At 37.9% G+C, this 19,352-nt stretch overlaps 1 protein-coding gene across 4 annotated transcripts in view; it reads right to left on the bottom strand.

Moving 5' to 3' along the window:
- Nucleotides 1-255: 255 nt before the first annotated feature.
- Nucleotides 256-19,352, bottom strand: part of LOC131038652 (F-box protein At3g58530) — a 72,981-nt gene continuing 53,884 nt past the window's right edge. For 2 of the 4 annotated variants that reach the window (XM_059210961.1, XM_059210963.1), the window contains exons 5-10: nucleotides 3,760-3,846; nucleotides 3,596-3,668; nucleotides 3,340-3,407; nucleotides 3,157-3,225; nucleotides 2,941-3,046; nucleotides 2,471-2,807 (exon numbers count right to left, since the gene is read on the bottom strand). In XM_059210961.1, the coding sequence (XP_059066944.1) occupies nucleotides 2,742-2,807; nucleotides 2,941-3,046; nucleotides 3,157-3,225; nucleotides 3,340-3,407; nucleotides 3,596-3,668; nucleotides 3,760-3,846 (469 nt within the window). In that variant the 3' untranslated portion in view covers nucleotides 2,471-2,741. Of the gene's footprint in view, nucleotides 589-1,978; nucleotides 2,363-2,470; nucleotides 2,808-2,940; nucleotides 3,047-3,156; nucleotides 3,226-3,339; nucleotides 3,408-3,595; nucleotides 3,669-3,759; nucleotides 3,847-19,352 lie in introns of those variants that run through there. The other 2 variants (XR_009358864.1, XR_009358865.1) reach the window with 2 other exon arrangements.

Below are 19,352 nucleotides of genomic sequence, written 5' to 3' on the forward strand. Positions count from 1 at the left end.
TGTTGATTCAATTTTTTTTTCTTTGCACGTCTTTTCTTGCACTAGATAGTTATTTGCTTTAAATAAAAATTGTTCATAGGCTAGATTTATTTCACTTATGGCATAAATCTTACATCTCATGACATCATTGCATGCAATTAAGGACAAGTAGGAAAATTTGACACATGCCATCACAACATGCAATTACGGAAAAGTAGAAAACATGTCATAAATCCAATGCATCGAAATCAAAGGTAAAGCAATACACACACAATATTTGACTAGCAAACATACAAAAAATAATCAACACCATATAGGAATCAAGATAACTTACATATTTACTAGCCAATTAAGTGGCCAAATGAGCTTAAATAGAAAATTCCTTTCATTAGCAAAATCAACATTGCAATCTTTAGTGACCAAACATTGATTGTTAACTCGTTCAATTTCTCAATTTTATCCTGCAGTCTCACTTGTCAATTTTGTGTTCATCCATAAATAATTCTTCAAGGTTTATAACTCTTTTTCATTCAAGTTGCTTCTAATATCTTTCATGAGGCCAAAATAGGCTGGCTTAACCTCTTTTCTATAAACCAAAATCATAGATACCTACACCAAAATAGAAAATAGTGTGAGTTCCCAAAGTGAACCAATAAATATTTACTTTTCCCTTAGAAGACCTTTTCATTCCTAGCATTTCAAGTACGCCATAAAACCTCATTAGTCAATACAGACAAAATCTATAATTCTTCAAGGTTTGCAACTCTTTTTCATTCAAGTTGCTTCTAATATCTTTCATGAGGCCAAAATAAGCCAACTTATTCAACATTTCTTATCTCAACATGCCTATTAATTTTTCATCCATGATATGACTTCCCTTGAGTCCACTCTTACCCTCTAACCCTAAACTTTACCCTTATCCTAATTCTAACCCTAACCCTTACTAAATCTCCAATTCTAATACTAAATTTACTTAATTGTACTTGTATCTCTAAATTTACTTCTAACTCTATAGCTAGTCCTTACACTAACTCTATTTCTAACCCTAAGCTCCATCATTATCTTAATCCAATGCTTAATAACCTTCATCCTAACCCTAGTTCCAATTGTACCCTGACTATAACTTTATCCCTAATTGTAATCATAATGCCAATTCTAACACTAACCCTAATTCTAATCCTAACTCTAATATTGTAAATGGAATCCAAATTTTAATCTAGCCCAACCCTATCCCTACGTATAACCTCAATTCTAACACCAGTCATAATTGTAGTTATAACCTTGATTGTAACCATAAGCCTAATTGTAGTTGTAGAAATAATTATAACCCTAATTTTAGTCTAACCCTAAAGTTACCCTAATTCTATCCCACTTGCAACCCTAATTTTAATTATAACTCTAATTTTATTTTGATACAATAATAATACTGTTAATCCTAATTCTAATTGTAAATAATTATATTGCTCACAAACATAATTGTTAATTATTATTATTGTAAACTTATAGTATTTAAATCAAATTTATGCAAAAATAATTATTACCTTAATTTAAATTCTAACTCTAGTTCAACCCTAATCTCAATTCTTATTAACATAAATAATAAAACTACTCTTAAACAAAATTGTTTATTATCATTCCTAACATTTCAGGTACGCCATAAAACCTCATTAGTCGACACAGACAAAATCTATTAAGCTCTTTAGGAAAAATACAAACATAGCCAAAAAGAATTCCATACCAAGTGAAATATTTCTAGCATCCCAACCAAAATTGTTACCCAAAAATGAAGATCACATCTGAAAAGCATAGGAAGATTAAAAAAAAGTGCTAAAAAATCTCAGTTTTATCACAAACAGAACAAACACTAACAAGAATGCCTAAAGAAGTTTACTATTAACAGCAAGCTTCTTAAGAATGAGGAGCCATCTAAAACAAGTTTTTTTTAGGTTCAAAATGAAGACCACAAAATGCTTAACACACTAGACCAGGTATACACCAACCACGAGATTCGAATTATCATTAAGTTTGTTAGTCAGCTAGCATTCCATACATCTTTTTAACAGTCATTTTGTCAAAAACAGTACCATCCTTCCATGAAATATTACTCAGAATCTCAATGTCGAATTTTACAGCGAAAATTCACACCATGTACAGCCCTTTTCAAAACAAAGAATGTTCTTATTTTAGTATTTTTTTCTGCCAAATTCATTTTTCAACAAAACTCACTCTTTCAATGACCCATTCTGAAAAATATCTTTACAATCTTTAATACTTTTCGAAGCCCACTACCTAGCAAAACACCCTTCAGTGGGTAGCAAGCACCTTATTTTTTCTTTCGAAATTCCACCAAATGGATCTATAGGCTATAAAAACATTCTCTTCCCTGGAAAAAGATTCTTTGTTATTAATAAAACGATTCACTCTCCCAGGCTCTCCAAATGCTGCCAAAAACGTTTGACCCAAATGCTTTCACAGATTACCAAATAAAACATCATGAGGGTGTAAAGTAGCCCAGTTTCGTAACTTTTTTTGGCCTAGATGGACAGTGTAAGTAATAGCATAACTTCTCTTACAAAATACAGAAGGAAGTTGAAGAATACCATCCCCATATAGAAAATTTGAGTATCAAGATATTGAAAGTAAACTTAATTATGAAAAAGTCAAATGAAAACTCTCATAAGCGGTGAAGCAAGGATATAGTGGTATACTTTGCAAAGCACTTGTATTAAGAGGGCATCTCTAAGAGCAATGCTTGATAATGATTAGCTATGTACTTTGAAACAAGTAAGCTTGGGAAAAAGCTCCAAAAGTTCACTTTTTGATCGCCTCTGCAGAAAATAGAGGAAATCAGTGCTTAGAAGATCTTTAAATTAGAAACTTCTTAACGTAAGAAAACATGTTACTAAGGCAAATTGAATACTAGCATACCAAAAAGATAAATGCTAATGTGCAGTCAAATACCTTTATGTTAATGCAACCATTGACATCCAATGTTGTCAATTTATCTGAACAGAACTTGGAAAAAGTTTCCAGGCTTGAATCACTTACTCCCAAAATTCCAAACAAGCTACAAAATAGACAAGCACAAATTTTACTATATATCAGCCTCTTTCCTCTAAAGGGATTAAAAAGGCATCTTGTAATTAAACATTAGCTGATTCAGCTGTATAACTGTACCTAAGAAACTCTAGGAATGGGCAATTCCGAGCAATTGATTTGACACCAACATCAGTAACACAGACACACCTGTGGCAACAATAGTTAGCCTCAAAATATTTCAAGCACTTGCAAGTAAAATTTCAACCACTGGCACTCAAGGAGACAGAGATTACAGATTATGGAAATGTTTTACAGCATTACCATGTTAAATTTAGTGATACCAGCTTCCTGCATTTGGCTATTGATAGAAGACCTTGATCGGACAAGTACTGACACAATACAAAACACAAGATATTTAAATATTGAGTTTTATACATGTGCGTTTTGAACAGATATAAAATTAGGCTAAAATATTATACCAATCAATCAAGATGTGAGCAAATATAGAAAACTGATTTCCACACACACCTCAGCAACATATACAATATTCAAATAACTAATAAGTAAAGCGAGATACCTGAGCACCGCACAGATCCAAGATCCTCAATTCACTAAGATTTGACATCTTTTCATAAGATTTGTCAGTAAAACTGCAAGAGGGGATTGTCATAAAAATAAGAATGTATTGAAACCAAGGACCACAATCTAATCATGTTGACAAGTTATAGGACATCAGTGAACCTTGAATCAGCATAGAGGTTCAGATCCTCAATGCTTCGACAATTGTCTAACAGCTGCATCAAGCCATCATCAGTCAGCTTCACACACCTGTGCCAAGAAGAGAATACATGAGAGATCCTTGAAACCATCATAGAAACACAGAAAGAGAGTCAGCAAATATATATTGGAATAAATGTAATAGAAAGTATTGATGTTTTTGAAGGCTTTAAGAGCTTTGGTATCCAAACTATCCCTAGAAGTCAAAATAAACATGTTGATAACTTGCAACAATTAGTGCTCACTTTGACATACCAGCACATGTTGCAAACAAGAAATGCATATCAGTATTGTCCTAAGACTTGTCCCTGAAAATAATCAGGTAAATTGTTAAGTATTTGATAGTAATCAAAAGATTGTTAATTTCCTGCAGAAAGAGGTAGATTTTTCTGCTCAAAATTCAATCTATGCTGCAAGACCAATATGGAGATCATCATGTAGCTCAACACCAACAAATTGCCTAAGGGTCTCATCACCCTAGAAGGCATATTTAACTCTGATGACCAGCTGAAAGATAAGAAGATGAACCTAGCTGCAAATAAAGGGGATTACAAACCCATTTTTGTGGCTGAGGGATAATCCTTTAACTTGGGAAAGGTATGCTGTAAGTCCGAACAACAAACTTTTGTTAAGCTTTGTCAAAGATAATGATGATATAGTTGCATGGACCTATGAAGATCTGACGAAATTTGACCCAAACCTAGCCCAGCATACTATTGAGTTAAACCCAAATACAAAGCATGTTCAGCAGAAGCAAAGGCTTGTGAACCCAAAAATCAAGCCCTTAATGAGAAAAGAATTGACCAAACTCATCGCAGCTAACATTATTTTTCCCATTAAGCATTCCTCGTGGGTAGCCAATCTTGTTCCTGTGAGGAAAAGGGATGGGGAGATTAGATTGTGCGTAGACTTTAGAGACCTCAACAGAGCCTCTCTTAGGGACCATTACCCCCCTACCTTCCATTGAACAAATTCTACAGAAAGTGGTTTGGAAAGGTTCACCTTCTTGGATGGTTACTCAAGCTACAATCAAATTCTAGTTAGGAATATGACCAACATAAAACATTATTCACTACTAAGTGGGGTACATATGCTTAATGTAAAATACCTTTTGGATTAACCAGTGCTAATGCTACATTCTAGAGGAAAATGGACATAGCTTTCAAAGGCATGATAGCAAAGTTTGTGCTCATCCACCATGTAGACATTGCTATTTTTTTGAAACACGTAGATGATCGTTTTGACCATCTTGAACAAGTATTCAAGACACACAAGGAGTATGGTGTATGCATGAACCCTACTAAATATTTGTTTGCCATGGACCAAGGTAAGCTACTGGGACACAATATCTAAAGAGGGTCTAATCTTGTCCATTCCCCTTCCGAACCATAAGAAAGGACTACAAAGCTTCCCTAGAAGAATCAATTTTATGAGGAGGTTCATCCCTAACCTTGCCACCACGGTAAAACCTCTTACCTCTATGCTAAAGAAGAGCATGGCATTCAACTTGACCAAGGAGGGGAAGGATTGTTTTGAGGCCATCAAACAAGTGATTTCTCAGGGCTCTACTCTAGCTGATCCAAATTACAATAAGGATTTCATCCTCTATACCCTTGGAAAAGAATCAAGTATATCAGCTGTCCTAACACAACTGAATAGTGATAATTTGGAGCAGCTCATTGTCTTTTTAAGTGAAGGGTTTAAAGACTATAAACTTAAATATAGCTATGTGGAAAAACAGGTCCTTGCTATTGTTAAAGCACTAAAAAAGTTGAGACATATCCTACCCGACAATAGGATTGAGCTGATGGTCCCTCATGCTAGCATTAAATAACTCCTTTGAGCAAGAATAACAATGAGAAGAGAGTTGGGTTGATCACAAAGGTCATGGAATATGATAGAGAGATCAAGATCACCAATTTTGTGAGAGGCAAGGGACTATGTGATTAGCTTGGCTTAGCATTTGAAGCTCCTACAGAAGCTAATCATGTGCTATAGAAGGACCAACCAGCCAACATTGACACTCAAAATAGCTGGTTGAATGATATGACTACGCTGGAGGGTAGATATCCTCCAGGTCTAGATAAAACTAAAAGAAGAGACTTCAGACTGCAATCCATCCTCTATGTCCTAGTGGATAATATACTTTTTAGAAAAGACCTCAACGGAAAGTTGTTAAAACTTAAGATGCATTAGACAAAATCAGGTTAGCAAATTATTGGAAGAAATCCATGATTACTCTTGAAGACCTTTAAAATGAGGCACATGATAATGATTGATACTAAGATAACGAAGGCTGACTATCATTGGCTGACCCTATTTAACGATGCTCACAGATGGGTGAAGACCTGTAAAAAATGTGTTTTATTTTTTGGAAAGCAAGGGTTAGCTGCCCTCCTTCATCCCTGTTGTGACCTAATATCATCCCATCCTAGATGGCGACCCCCTAGTTTTTAGGCCCTATTGGTCGTTTTGTTTTGGTTTTTGGGGTCTCTTGGTAGCAATCTCGTCAGTCTCTCTGCTCTGCAAGTGTTTGGGGGTCTTATTGATCAAGTCTGCTTTTCGTTTGAGTGAATTTGGTGAAGTTTAGGGCTTGTTTTATCAGTTTTAGGGTTTTCGCCTTCAGTCCTAGATTTTAGGGGTTTCTGTTAGGGTTTTGGAAAAAACTGAGCATAGAACTAGAACCAGGACCCTTCGAGGAACCTCCCAATAAAATTTGAGCGAAATCGGAGCAACTTTCTATTTTTGGAAAGTTCCTATTTTTAGGGATTTTACTGTGTCCTGGAATGTCTTCATTTTGCCAAAAATCAAACTTACTATTTTTAGTAAGTTTCTATTTATAGTAAGTCATCCTGCGTCCTGTTTTGGGGTCTAACACTGATGTTTTGAAAAGTTCCTATTCTTGGAAAGTTGAAGATTGAGCATTCACGACTATTTCTAAATCCGGAAAGTCAGAAAGTAGATAGAGTGAGCTAAAAATGGCTAAGTGTTGGCATCCATTCCTGAAGTGGAAAGCTCGGAAAATCATCCAAGTCCGAGAAATTCACCATCAACCCTGAAGTGGCATCCTGAATTTGGAAGCGTCAATATTCTCTAAGTCTGGATGTAGGAGGGTCAAATTCCACCTTGGGGTGATTTTGGCGCCCAAGATCAGGTATGGGCATCAAATTAGGGCATCATGGAATGCATCAAAATGTGAGAATTTCTTCACAAATGCAAAATAGCGCCCAGGAAGAAGGTGGGGGCGCTAAAATTGAGTAGTCTTGGAATTCACAAAAAAAAAAAACACCAAAATTCCCTGCCAAGTGGAAATTTGTGCCCCAAGCCAAGGATGGACGCCAAAATGGAATGCTCAAGGAAAATGAACAAATGATGAATTCCTCCCTGATGAAGAAATTGTGCCCAACATATGTCTAGGGCGCTAAAGGAGATTCCATGGAGAGTGTGGAAAGTGCAAGATTCCATGACATAGGCCAAAATGCGCCCAAAGTGTTAGGAGGGCGCCAAAGTAAAGGGTGCCTCGGAAATAATGAAAACTTTAAAATTCCTTGACCAAGTGCAAAATGCGCCCTAGCACTTAGGAGGGTGCCAAATGAGGCAAGACATGGAAAAGTTGAAAATGCTCAAAATCCTTGTCAAGGTGAGTTTAGCGCCCTAGGTCAGATGTGGGCGCTAAACTAAGGTCCTCATGGAAAAACTTGAAGTTGATGAATTCCATGGCCAAGAGGATTCAACGCCCATAGGAGAGTCAAGGCGCCAAATAGAGGTAGGAATGGAAAATATGAAAAAAGATGAATTCCTTGCCTTGTGGAGAATTGCACCCTAGGGAAGAATCAGGCTCTAAAACTCCATTGTCACGGAGAATCAAAGAAAATCAAAATTCCATGATATAATGAAATCCACAGAGATGAGCTTCAAAACGACTAAGGCATGGAAGAAGTGCAAAATTATGAAATTCCACCATGCAAAGTGAATTCCACACCCAAGCCGGAAAACTAAGGAAATTGTCTGAGGCATGAAAATCCAAGGGTTAGGAAAGGAAAGGAAAGGAAAAGCAAGAAATCCCCTCAATAAAAATTTTGAAATTTCCATTTTTAGGCATCAAATCTCGCCAGAATCTGAAAATTTTTCCAGATTTGAACTCGTGAGAGATTTCTCTCTCTACTGGACCTAGGTTCTAAATTTTAGGAAAATCCCTAAAAAATAGGAAATCGTCAAAAGGAGTGGAAAATTCCCTCCGAAGCAAGAAAAGTCAAGCCAAGTGGACAAATGAGGCGAATCTTGAAAGAATCTTCCAATTTCCCTCCGAAATTTAAAAAATGGGAAGTAATGAGTTGGCAAGGAATATTCTAAGTATGACGCATGATTTAACGCATTAAGAGAAGTTTCCAAATTTGAATTCAATTACAAGGGAAATTCCATTTGCATGCCGTGGTGAATGGGAAAGTATGACGCATAATGAATGCAATTGCCAAATTAGATGCTTCCCAACTTAGCAACACAAAAAGGAAATTCTATATAAGCGTGAGGATGCATTTCATTTCTCACGTGCAAGATTTAAGAAAGAAGAGTTGGAGAGAAGGAGAGCCAAATTTAGAAAAAAAAATTCATCATTTTCAAGAAGCTTTTACAAGATGGCAAAATCAAGCAAGGTGGCTACCATCACCAGACAAGCACAGATAAAGCCAGAGCTAAAGGGGTTCCTTCCAAAATCTAAGATGGTGTCCAGGTGGTAGGAGATCAACGATACAAATTTGGGAACCTTCAACTTGACAACTTTCAGGATTAGAATGTTCGGAACAACAGGACACAGGCCATCTCCTACGACTACCAAGATAGTCAGAAGTGGAATTGTTGCCTTTAGAATTCCTTCACATCACTCGATGACTTACCAAACCATGAATGGCGCAAAGACTATATATGATGCAGATCCTGATAGATGTGCGGAAACCATCAACAAACATTGGTTGTTGAAGCCTAGACCGCACATCTCCAAAATGCTGAAGATGCTCACTATCTTCGAATTCAAGTAGGAATATGTGGACCTAATAATGATGTTGAGCAGAATAATGGGGTGTTCACATACCATCAACTTCAAGCCATGGATGTTCTTCTACATCGGCGAGGTTATGAATTCCAATGGGTTGGCGGATTGGGCTAGATTAATCAGCCACTACGTTCATGAGCAGCTAAAGGATTTGAAAGAAAAGAAGTCCCAGTCTTTCTACATGAGCTCCTACGTAATTTACATGCTTGCAAGGATGGCAGGCTTTGATGGTTTGCCTGGAAAGGGAGTTATGGGCTGCGGACCAGCACAACTGAAAGTTCATGAGAATTATCCTCAGCTGCACCTCCAAAATACTGATTCTTTCAAGCTGGCGAATGACACTCTCACTATGTACTTGACAAGACTCATGCAAAATGAGCTCCACACCAGAGTGTCACCTAGGCTAGGGCATTGGTTCAGCAATTCGGAGCTACGTTCTTGCAATTTCCAAAATTCACATATATTAGGACACAGGGCTTCGCCTTTCAGCCATACAAACTGCCACGGTATCCATCTAACAAGCTGATAATGTTAGAACTTATGAGGCAGTTGACAACTTATGATCAAATTTAGAAGAAGAAAAAGAAGTTGTCTCTTGCATTCCCCAGGGCTTCGCCTTTCAGCCATACAAACTGCCACGGTATCCATCTGACAAGCTGATAATGTTAGAACTTATGAGGCAGTTGACAACTTATGATCAAATTTAGAAGAAGAAAAAGAAGTTGTCTCTTGCATTCCCCAGGGCTTCGCCTTTCAGCCATACAAACTGCCATGGTATCCATCTGACAAGCTGATAATGTTAGAACTTATGAGGCAGTTGACAACTTATGATCAAATTTAGAAGAAGAAAAAGAAGTTGTCTCTTGCATTCCCCAAGGCTTCGCCTTTCAGCCATACAAACTGCCACGGTATCCATCTGACAAGCTGATAATGTTAGAACTTATGAGGCAGTTGACAACTTATGATCAAATTTAGAAGAAGAAAAAGAAGTCGTCTCTTGCATTCCCAATTGTCCTTGGAGACTATGTGGAGGTATGCCCGAACTTGGTAGTAGCTGAGAAGGCAGATGAAGAATTAGCATTTTATCGCTTAGCATATTACACCACCAGGTCTCACTATGATCCATATCACAAAATCAGGAAGGTTGTTGGAGTGAAATTCTTACACAAGTTTCACCTAGAAGACCACTGGGAAGATGCAAGGGACGACTTTGATGTCAAAAGAAAGATGTTTTCCAGGCTGCCCTTGCAAATAATCACAATAGGTGAAGTGATGCAGGTGTCGGATTAGGTGAAGGAAGATTCGGACTTGGTGCAACTAGAATTCGAAAAAGTGAAAGATCAACCTATACAGCTTCCAAATTGATCAGAGCTGGAAATTGATGACCTAGATATTTTGGCTAGACCGGTTCTAAAATTTACTAAACATTGGGTTGATCAACATATAAGAAGTTTGAAAGAGGGAAATGTCCGCTTGACTTTCCAACTGATGGGAAATCTTGATTCCCATAGCAAGACTACGAGAGGATCTTCACAGGCCCAAGGTGAAGGAGAAGTTCGGTTTGATAAAGGAAAGAGCGCTCCAAAGAGGCCGAGGACGACAAGGAAGAAGGATGTTCAGCAGGAAACCCAACAGGAGGCCCATCAAGAAGTTCAACAGGAAATACAGCAGGAAGAACCACCACAAAAGAGAGCGTGGATGCAGTCACCAGCAAGTTCTTCTAGTGTACATGAGTTAGATATGTTTCCACAGGAAAATCCAGTAAATCCACCTCCAAGCGATATCCTAGACAGTGCTCTAGCACAAGATATTCTCAGCGTCAGTGCTTCGCATAGACCAAGTCAGCCAAGAAGTCAAGAATAGGAAATTCCTCCTCATCAAGAAGAAACTCGTTAGGATAGTTTCGTGGAGGCCATCCTTGGGGAAATGGAGGAAGTATCGCAGGAGCAAGAGAAGATGGAAATTCACAGTCACTCCATTCCCGCTCTTGATTGGCTGATGGATAGATTAAGAAAGGAGCCGGAAAAGGAAATCGATCCAGCATGAGAGTTATAGGAATTGTTAAAAAGAATGGATCAGCCGGTAGAAAAGAAGGCTCCCCGAAAAATTCTCCAAGGTCGTGAGGGATGATCTAGGGCGTGCTTCTACCGGGCAGGTAATGTAATGTCCCGACTTTGAAATAGAATTTAATAATAAATGATAATAATAAAATTAAAACATTAAAAACTAAATTAAAATATTAAATAATATAATTAAATATGATTAATTAAAATTTAATAAAGTTAATGAAAAGTCAGAAGACATGAAAGAAAAAGTTGCGACTCCCTCAACAATGAGATATAAAAGGGAGAAAAGAACCTCATTTGAGAGGGGGGATAATTTGGAAATGAGAAGTGCAGATCTGATTTAAATAATAAGTGCACATCTGATTATGGAAGGTTGTGTCCCTTTCAAAGGGTAGAAATAATGAAGAGTTGCACTCTTTCAAAGGGTGCTAATGGTGAAAGGGTGTGTCTCTTGCCAAAGGGCATACATGATGAAGAGGTGTGACCTCTCCCTCAAATTGAGAGATATAAAGGGAAGGAATCAAAAGCATCTAGTGACATCACCATTGATCAGATCAGATCAGAATTGTTATTAAGTTACAGGCAGTAACATTTGTGTTCTTGGTGGTATGCATGGGGATAGTGCTAACAGTGATAGCCACGTTGGAAGCAAAAACTGTGGAAGGAGTAGAGCGTACCCAGCATATCCAGGATACACCACCGGCAAGTGAACGGTAAGTGGTTTGCCCTAAACCGTAGGAAACACTTCATGAATAATGCCATGGAATTCGAATCATACCGCAAGATAAATTAAAGCAGAATAGCCAGTAAATAATAGAGATACATTCTAAATCAATATATCAGAGATGCATTTAGAATCAATGTTGCATAGATACATTCAGAATTAGCATAATAGAGATGCACTCAGAATTGTAACGACACTTCTAGAGACAGAGATACAATCAGGATTATAATATAATAGTGATATATTAGTGATGTTAAATAACAATTACCATAAGATTGTAGAGATACACTCAGAATTAAAATAGAGGAAATAGAGATTGCTTCAGAGGTAATTTACAGAGCTAGGGATCATTGAGGCATTTCAGAGCAGAATTATATTTAAGTCCCTGATAATGTCTACGACGATTGCTCCCTTTAAAGGAGCCATAGAGACCAGAGGGCAAAATTGAATGCCAAGATTCCAAGAGGAATCCAGAGAGAGATTCATAGGGAATCTCTTAGAGACAATATATATATATTGTAGAGGTTAACCATATGCATATGTTAGAAATAGAGAAGCTTGAGCAGGGGTGGGATCTCTGCCAAGCTTTGAGAACATTAATGATTTCACTCATTAATAGAGATCCCAAATAGAGACCTTAGGAGGACGACATCCTGGGTTGCTCCTAACTGAGAAATATTTCTCAATAGAAGGTTGGGTCAATCCAGGTAAGGTCCAACTGAGTATTGTATCCTTTTTTATAGATAACAATAAATCAGTTAACATTATTTGTTAAATATGTAGAATAACATATAGCATTCTTTCTTGTATAATTGCACAAATAAATATATATGTTTAATTATCTTTCATATTGTTTGTATACTAACGTTTGTTTGCAGGACTTGAACGCCAAATAATCCAATCCCCAACTGGGAACATTATAGGTAATTGGAGACTTCGAAGGATCTTTCTTGGCCATGACAGAAAAGATACAGAAACAAAGGCAAAATGTAAAAGGCTGAAGGAAGAAAATAGGGCCTTATGTGAACATATTAGAAGTCTCAAGCGACCGCTCAGAGAAGCAGATCCCTCATTCATTCCTCCTTCCTCTCTCCCTAAGGAAGTTGTTGACAACACCGAAGTAATTAGAGAAATGGCCCAGAGTTCCGGGGAGTGGGTGGAAGATGTATTTACTGCGGCTGGAAAGTTCATCGAAGATTTGGCTCATCTTCATACCAGATTTGTGGCCCTTCTAAACAGATTGGAGATAGTGGAAGGTTTGTGGGAAGATGTTCACATTTATCAAGACTTAACCATTTCGTGACTTAGGGCTCTAATGAAGATTCCAAAGCAAACACTAATTGATGGGAAAGTAATTCAAGAGAATGATATTTATGACTTTTCCCGATGATTCTACGTTGTTTGCTCCGGAAGAAATACCTTTGAGAAATTCAACATGGAGTCCTTAGCTTTGAAAGACTCGATTAGAAGGGTGTAGGAGGAAATTATCAACGGAATTGAAGCACTGTTCGCAAAAAGGCTAAGTGAGGATGGAGTGATGGTGAATTCCTTGAAATCCCAATTGCACGAATTCTGCTTCATAGGTTCGTTTACTAAGGAACATTTTGCAAATGTTTCCTCATTTTCCAGCACAATGAAGAAAACGTAGGAAATGATGGTGGAGTGGGAGAACTTCTTTTCCAAGAGCGAGGAAGAAATCACCTTGATGGAGTTTGACATTGAAAGCATGCCAAGTGTCTCCGTAGGAGAGCTGGAAGCTGTCATCGGTAAATTCATTGCGTATGCGATTAATGAACGGGGTAATGGTCGTCCATTCTTGGACGAGAATCTTTTGACTGAGTAGTGGCGACACATTTACTGCTGGGATATTTTGACTTAGTGATGGCCTGGTCAATGCATGTTGAATGCATGAAGAATCTTCTTTGCATGCAGCTGCCATATTAATGATTTTATGACAAATTCTTTTTGCATGTGGCCATCGCATGAAGAATGATGGGCATTTATGGTTGCATGAGGACTATCCATGGTATTTTGGGCAAAGTGGATGTAATGGGGAGCATTTAATGCACAAATGGATGCCATTTTTGGGTTTATTTGAATTTATTGTATATGGGCTTAGTGGGCATTAATTATGGATTCCCACCTTGTTGCATCTTGAGTGGAGAATCTTTTAGGGACAAACCCTAATTAGGGTTTGCATGTTTTCATGACCCAAGGCCTATATAAAGGGGTGACCCCCTCATTTGTAAAGGGAGGAGAGATTGTTTCTGAGATTGTCGCATTAAGATTGTTGAAGTAGCCAACTTAATATATTGTTCGATTTTGATGGTGTATTCTTGTTCTATTTTAGCAATCCGCATGGTCTTGCTCTCTTCAATTAGAATAGATTTTTCTTTATGTTGTTAGAAGAACTGGATTTGATAGGATTATTTGTTGCAGAGTCCAAGCTCATACTTTTTGTGTGCAGTTAATTGTTACATACTTTGCAAAGTTAGCCTGAGCCTATTATATGTGTGTGTTTAACTTCAATTATCAATGAAGATTGTTTGGCTTGATGGTCTTTGTTGATGATTTGAAAAACCTTTACACACCCTCTGAAGATTGCACCGCCTTCGCGTACTTGTGCTCTGTTGGCGAAGCAAAGCATGGTTGACTTTGCATGAGTGTTCTCGTCTCCTCGTTCTTAGGTCTAGATTAGACTTAGCATAGTTTCTCAACCCTATCCTATTTACTTTTCTACATATCTTAACTCAAAAAATTCAAAAAATAGAGCTTTCATTGCAAATCATTCACGTAGAAATCCTTGAACCCGCAAGTTTGTTAAGATCTTCTATGAGCATACGTAAGGCCCCTTGGGTTAACAACAAACCCATCAACTAACTGATTCATGTCCACGTGCTAAAGGAACCTTGAGATTAGTCGTTTGATCTTTCTTTGCAATCTTAGCATACGGTCTAATTTTCAACAAGAGAGAGTGAAGTGACTGTTGGAAACTTTATTCTGTGTTCGGCGTAGTCCTAAAAAACACGTCAACAATCCCATTCAGGCAAATAAGCCATTTACACAATGGGTGTTGGATTTTATTGGTATGATAAATCCACCATCTAGTGTCATAAATGAAATTCAGCAACTATAGATTATTTCACCAAGTGGACTGATGCCATTGAGGTTTCATTTTTGGAATTCCTTGATGGAATTATGACTAGGTTTTGTGCCCCTTCCACCATCATCTTCAATAATGCCAAATCATTTGTTAGCACCCAAATCAATGATTAGGTAGTTAAGCATGGTATATACTTAAAAACCTCATCAGCATGTTATCCTCAAGGTAATGCCTTAGTTGAGTAATCCATTAGAAACCTCGTCAGGATAATCAAAAGGACCATATAAGACAATCAAAGGTCTTGGCAAAGTAAATTGAAGACAGCCCTTTGGTCCAATAGAATCACTCCCAAGAGAGCTATTGGCAATTCCCCTTTCATGTTGGATTATGAAAGGGAAGAAAGGCTACCCTAATAACTAGAGTTTCCTTCTCTTGAGTGAGCACAAAAGTTGGAATCAGCAAAAAACAATGCCATGATAGTGAGGTTGGGTGAGCTAATGGAGTTAGAAGAAGCCAAGAACAAGGTTATGCATGCCGTTGAGACTCACCAAGGATAACTAAAGAGAAGTTTTGACAAGAAAGTTGACAATGGAGTATTCCACAAGAGAGACTTGGTACTGAACTACAATGCAAATAGAGCCAAAGTAGGAAGGCATACCAAATTTGATGCCATTTAGGGTGGGCCATATGTCATCACCAATTGTAAGGAAGCCAATGTATCCCATCTCTCAAGGCTGAATGGTGAATCTCTTCCATTCTCAATTAATGGGATTCATCTTGAACCTTGTTTCTAGAGGGGTTTGTGAAAAGTCATGTACGCATTAGCTTAGTTGTTTCTTTTCTAATGGTGTTCCTACACTCTACATTCTCCTTGAGGGAATTGATCTAGGTGTTTGTGTTTTCCTCCAAGTGCAAGCTTGCACATGTTGTGTCTCGTGTGTTTTGAGGCAGGCCAATGGTTGTGTTGATGTGTATTTTGTACATGACCAAACGCAGAATAAAATACCTAAAGGGTACCTTATCCTCTCTTGAATAAAGTCTCCGAATGCTGAAGATGTCGCGAAAAGGATCAATCAGGGTGACTTCAAGGTTCTTTTCTGTAGGATCTCTACGTGTGGATAAGCTCTCTGTGGTATGACGTGATTTTGCTGGAATCACAAGGGGACTTACACTTGATGACTAAACATCTGATTTGCTGGAATCACGAGTCCTATTTACTAACTAGAAGACAAACAAATGGCAAAAGATGCAAGGTTCAGGAAGTCTACTCTACTACCTAGAATGCGAGAAGATGGATGAATGACTAGGTGGAGTCCTATTGGGTTGGGTCTCACCATCAGGCTGAACAATTCAACACCAACTCAATGCGATCTTCTAAGGGATGCTTCCAATATGTTCAAATCGTACACCATCTGACACTGATCACCATTCAAGATAATGCATGAAACAATAGACGTGTAACGACTTAAGATTAAGCTCATTTTATTCCAGTTGACCACGCAAGGCGCACTTACCATCAGCAAGAGGCTAGTGGTTTGGATTAGACGGATTCCACATAGGTGCATTCAACAATTTCCTTCATTCGATCTAATCATCTACCATCTAGAATTGAAGATTCAACAAGAAACCATGCATATTGCAAGAAACGACACACTTCACCATTACTTCAATGAAAATGGAGTTTATTTACAATCAATGGCAACAATTTCTTGCCTTGTCCTCCTATTCTACTCTAATTGCTATTCTATCTACTGACTATTCACTAACTACTTTCTATTCGCCTTTACAAATGAAGAGTCGAGGCTTATATAGTGCCCTTAATACAATTCAATGGCTAAGATCAATTTGAGATCAATGGCCAAGATTCTACAATGAAAACCCTAATTAGGGTTTGTTACAACAAACTCAATTCTGACCAATGAAATAATTGTATTAATTGGACACATGTCTTCTCTGGAAAATTCGACCAATGGATAGCTGGGGTAGGTACATCGAAGTTTGTGCCACCTTTAATGAGTCAGGTACATTGAATCTGGACATGCTGAGGTGGACCAACCCGACTGGAGGAGTGATGACTAGGATGCCAATTGTCTGATACTTGCAACTTGATAGATATCCAATTCGATGATGTTGAGAAGCTAGCTTTAATTAATTCATCTGGAACTATCTGCTTCTTCAACAAACCCTTGCTCTGACTTCTTTTGTCTTTGATGTGCAGGATAATGATGTACCTCGCCATGGAATGCTGGATTGGAAGAGGTTATTCCTGACGATGCTTGACCAAAGAAGGCCGTCCTTGTCGATGTTAGACGGGAGGAGGTCGTCCTTGTCCTGACTTGATCTTCTTTGATGAGGGTCCGCCAAGTAGTTGATCTTCCGACTCCGGGGTCACCATTTGATGCCTACACAAAAGATTAAAGTTAGTCTTTGAGCATCAAACCTTAAAGCATAGAATTTAGGACCTTTCAAGGGTATAACTTAAGATATTAATTTGAAAAAGACATGATAAATCAAGAATTATACATTTTCAAATTAATAATGAATGGAAATTGGATTTTCAAGACTTAGACTTTACAAAATTGTTATGAAATCACAATAAGTCTTGAATAAGAACTTCAAAAAAATGATTCTTCATACCTCCTCCTTTGAAAGCCTAACTATAAAACCTTGAAAAATGATGAAAGAAGACCGGATTTTGATGGACAAGGCTTAGATTATAGTCCTCCCTTGGATGAATTATGCCTCCATTAGCCTTCAAAATGAATTTCACCTTCTTTAGTCTCCACACTTAGCAAAATTTCGCCTTCAAACACCTTCCAAAATCTGGAAATTATCCTCCAGCTTGCTCAATTTTGCACCTCCAAATATGCTCTTCAAGTTCGCATGAGAGATAATGCAAGAATGATTTGAATTTGCTAAAGAACATCTCCCATTATATAGAGCGCTCACCTCTTGTATCCCCAAGGCCGACTTGCTAATAAAGGGGTAAAAAATAAATAAAACCTTGAAAAAAAGGTGGGCCGACTTGCCAAATAAAGGCAAAATAATGCCTTGAGTGCTCATTAACAAATTTTAATTCAAAAAATTAATTTTAGATGCCTCCAAGATGTCCCTTTTGATTATTTCAAGGTCAAAAATTAATTTATTAAATGCAAAATGCTTTTAAATTAATGCGAATTTAAATTTAATTTTCCAAATGTCTCAAATTTAGCAATTTTGGTGATTTAGTGCAAACTGGAGAATATCAATTTTTGATCAAGGCCTCAATGAAGCTTGCTAATGATTTCGCCATGGACCCTCTCCAAGGGTCAGGAGCGATTTTCCAAATTTAGCCTTGAATATTTCATACCTTGACTCTAAAATCTCCTGGAGGGTGAATTCACATCTAGTTAAGGTCTTGCATTTCAAGTTTTGGTATTCTGCATGAGGAATTTAGGTGGAAATGTGGATTTCGCCCTGGACCCTCTGGAAGGGTTAGGAGCGATTTTCTCATTTTAGGCTATAATCCACCTTAGCTTGATTGTTGAACTCTCCCAACGCAATTTCCAAGATCCATTTCCTTGCACCACTGAGTTATTTCATCAAAATCTTGAAGGAAATAATGCTTTTAGAGGAATTTCGCCCTAGACCCTTTGGAAGGGTCAGGAGCGACTTTCATAATTTGGCTCAAAATTGACATTTTTCAAAGTTCAAAATCTCTTCAAGGCATCTCAAATAGGTCTTCTCACTGAATTCCAGACTTAGTTCTATACAACTTAGGAGAAAAAGTGTGATTTTGGTGTTTTTTGCCCTGGACCCTCTCCAAGGGTCAGGAGCGACTTTTTCTCCTTAGGCTTACTCCTTCATCAACTTCTCTCGAATCTTTCATTCATCGCTAGGTAATGTCCTTCCTCATCCACTCATTCAAACTTGTTTTGTTTCTGCAGGGCAAAGTGGAGGTTTTTCAAATTTTCGCCCTGGGCCTTCTGCAAGGGTCAGGAGCGACTTTTCTTCTCCTAGCCTAGAATCATCAAGTTTTGAAGCAAACCACTACTCATCATGGTCTTAAAGGCCATTTCTACCTTAGTGCATCCTTGCCTTAGCAAAACTTCAAAGAAATAGGTAGATTTTGTGATTTTCGCCCTGGGCCTTCTGCAAGGGTCAGGAGCGACTTTTGAATTTTGAACACATTCCTTCTTTCTTTTATCTTCAAATCACTTCTAAGGCATAACATATCACGTCCTTCTCCCATCCAAGCCATGAAAACCAAAATCTCATCTTGAAGTGCAAGAAAATAGGAGGATTTAGAAATTTCGCCCTGAGCCTTCTGCAAGGGTCAGGAGCGACTTTCATAATTGCCTTCAAAACTTTTACTCTCAACAATCCTTTTTCACTTCAAGGTAATTCAAACATCATTTCAACCCTATTCCTTGGCTTAGCTTCACTCAAACTTTGGAGGAAAAGTCATGTTTTAGGATTTTCGCCCTGGGCCCTCTGGAAGGGTCAAGAGCGAAATTGCCTTCCTTGTCCAAAATTCTTCATTTTGCATGTTTCCAAGTCTTCAAATGTATCAAATGACGTCCAATCTTCATTCCCAAAGACCCTGAACACAAAAAAGTTAGCCAAAATTAGTGACGA

The sequence above is a fragment of the Cryptomeria japonica genome, chromosome 9 (genome assembly GCF_030272615.1).
Source record: "Cryptomeria japonica chromosome 9, Sugi_1.0, whole genome shotgun sequence".
Taxonomy (NCBI): Eukaryota; Viridiplantae; Streptophyta; class Pinopsida; order Cupressales; family Cupressaceae; genus Cryptomeria; species Cryptomeria japonica.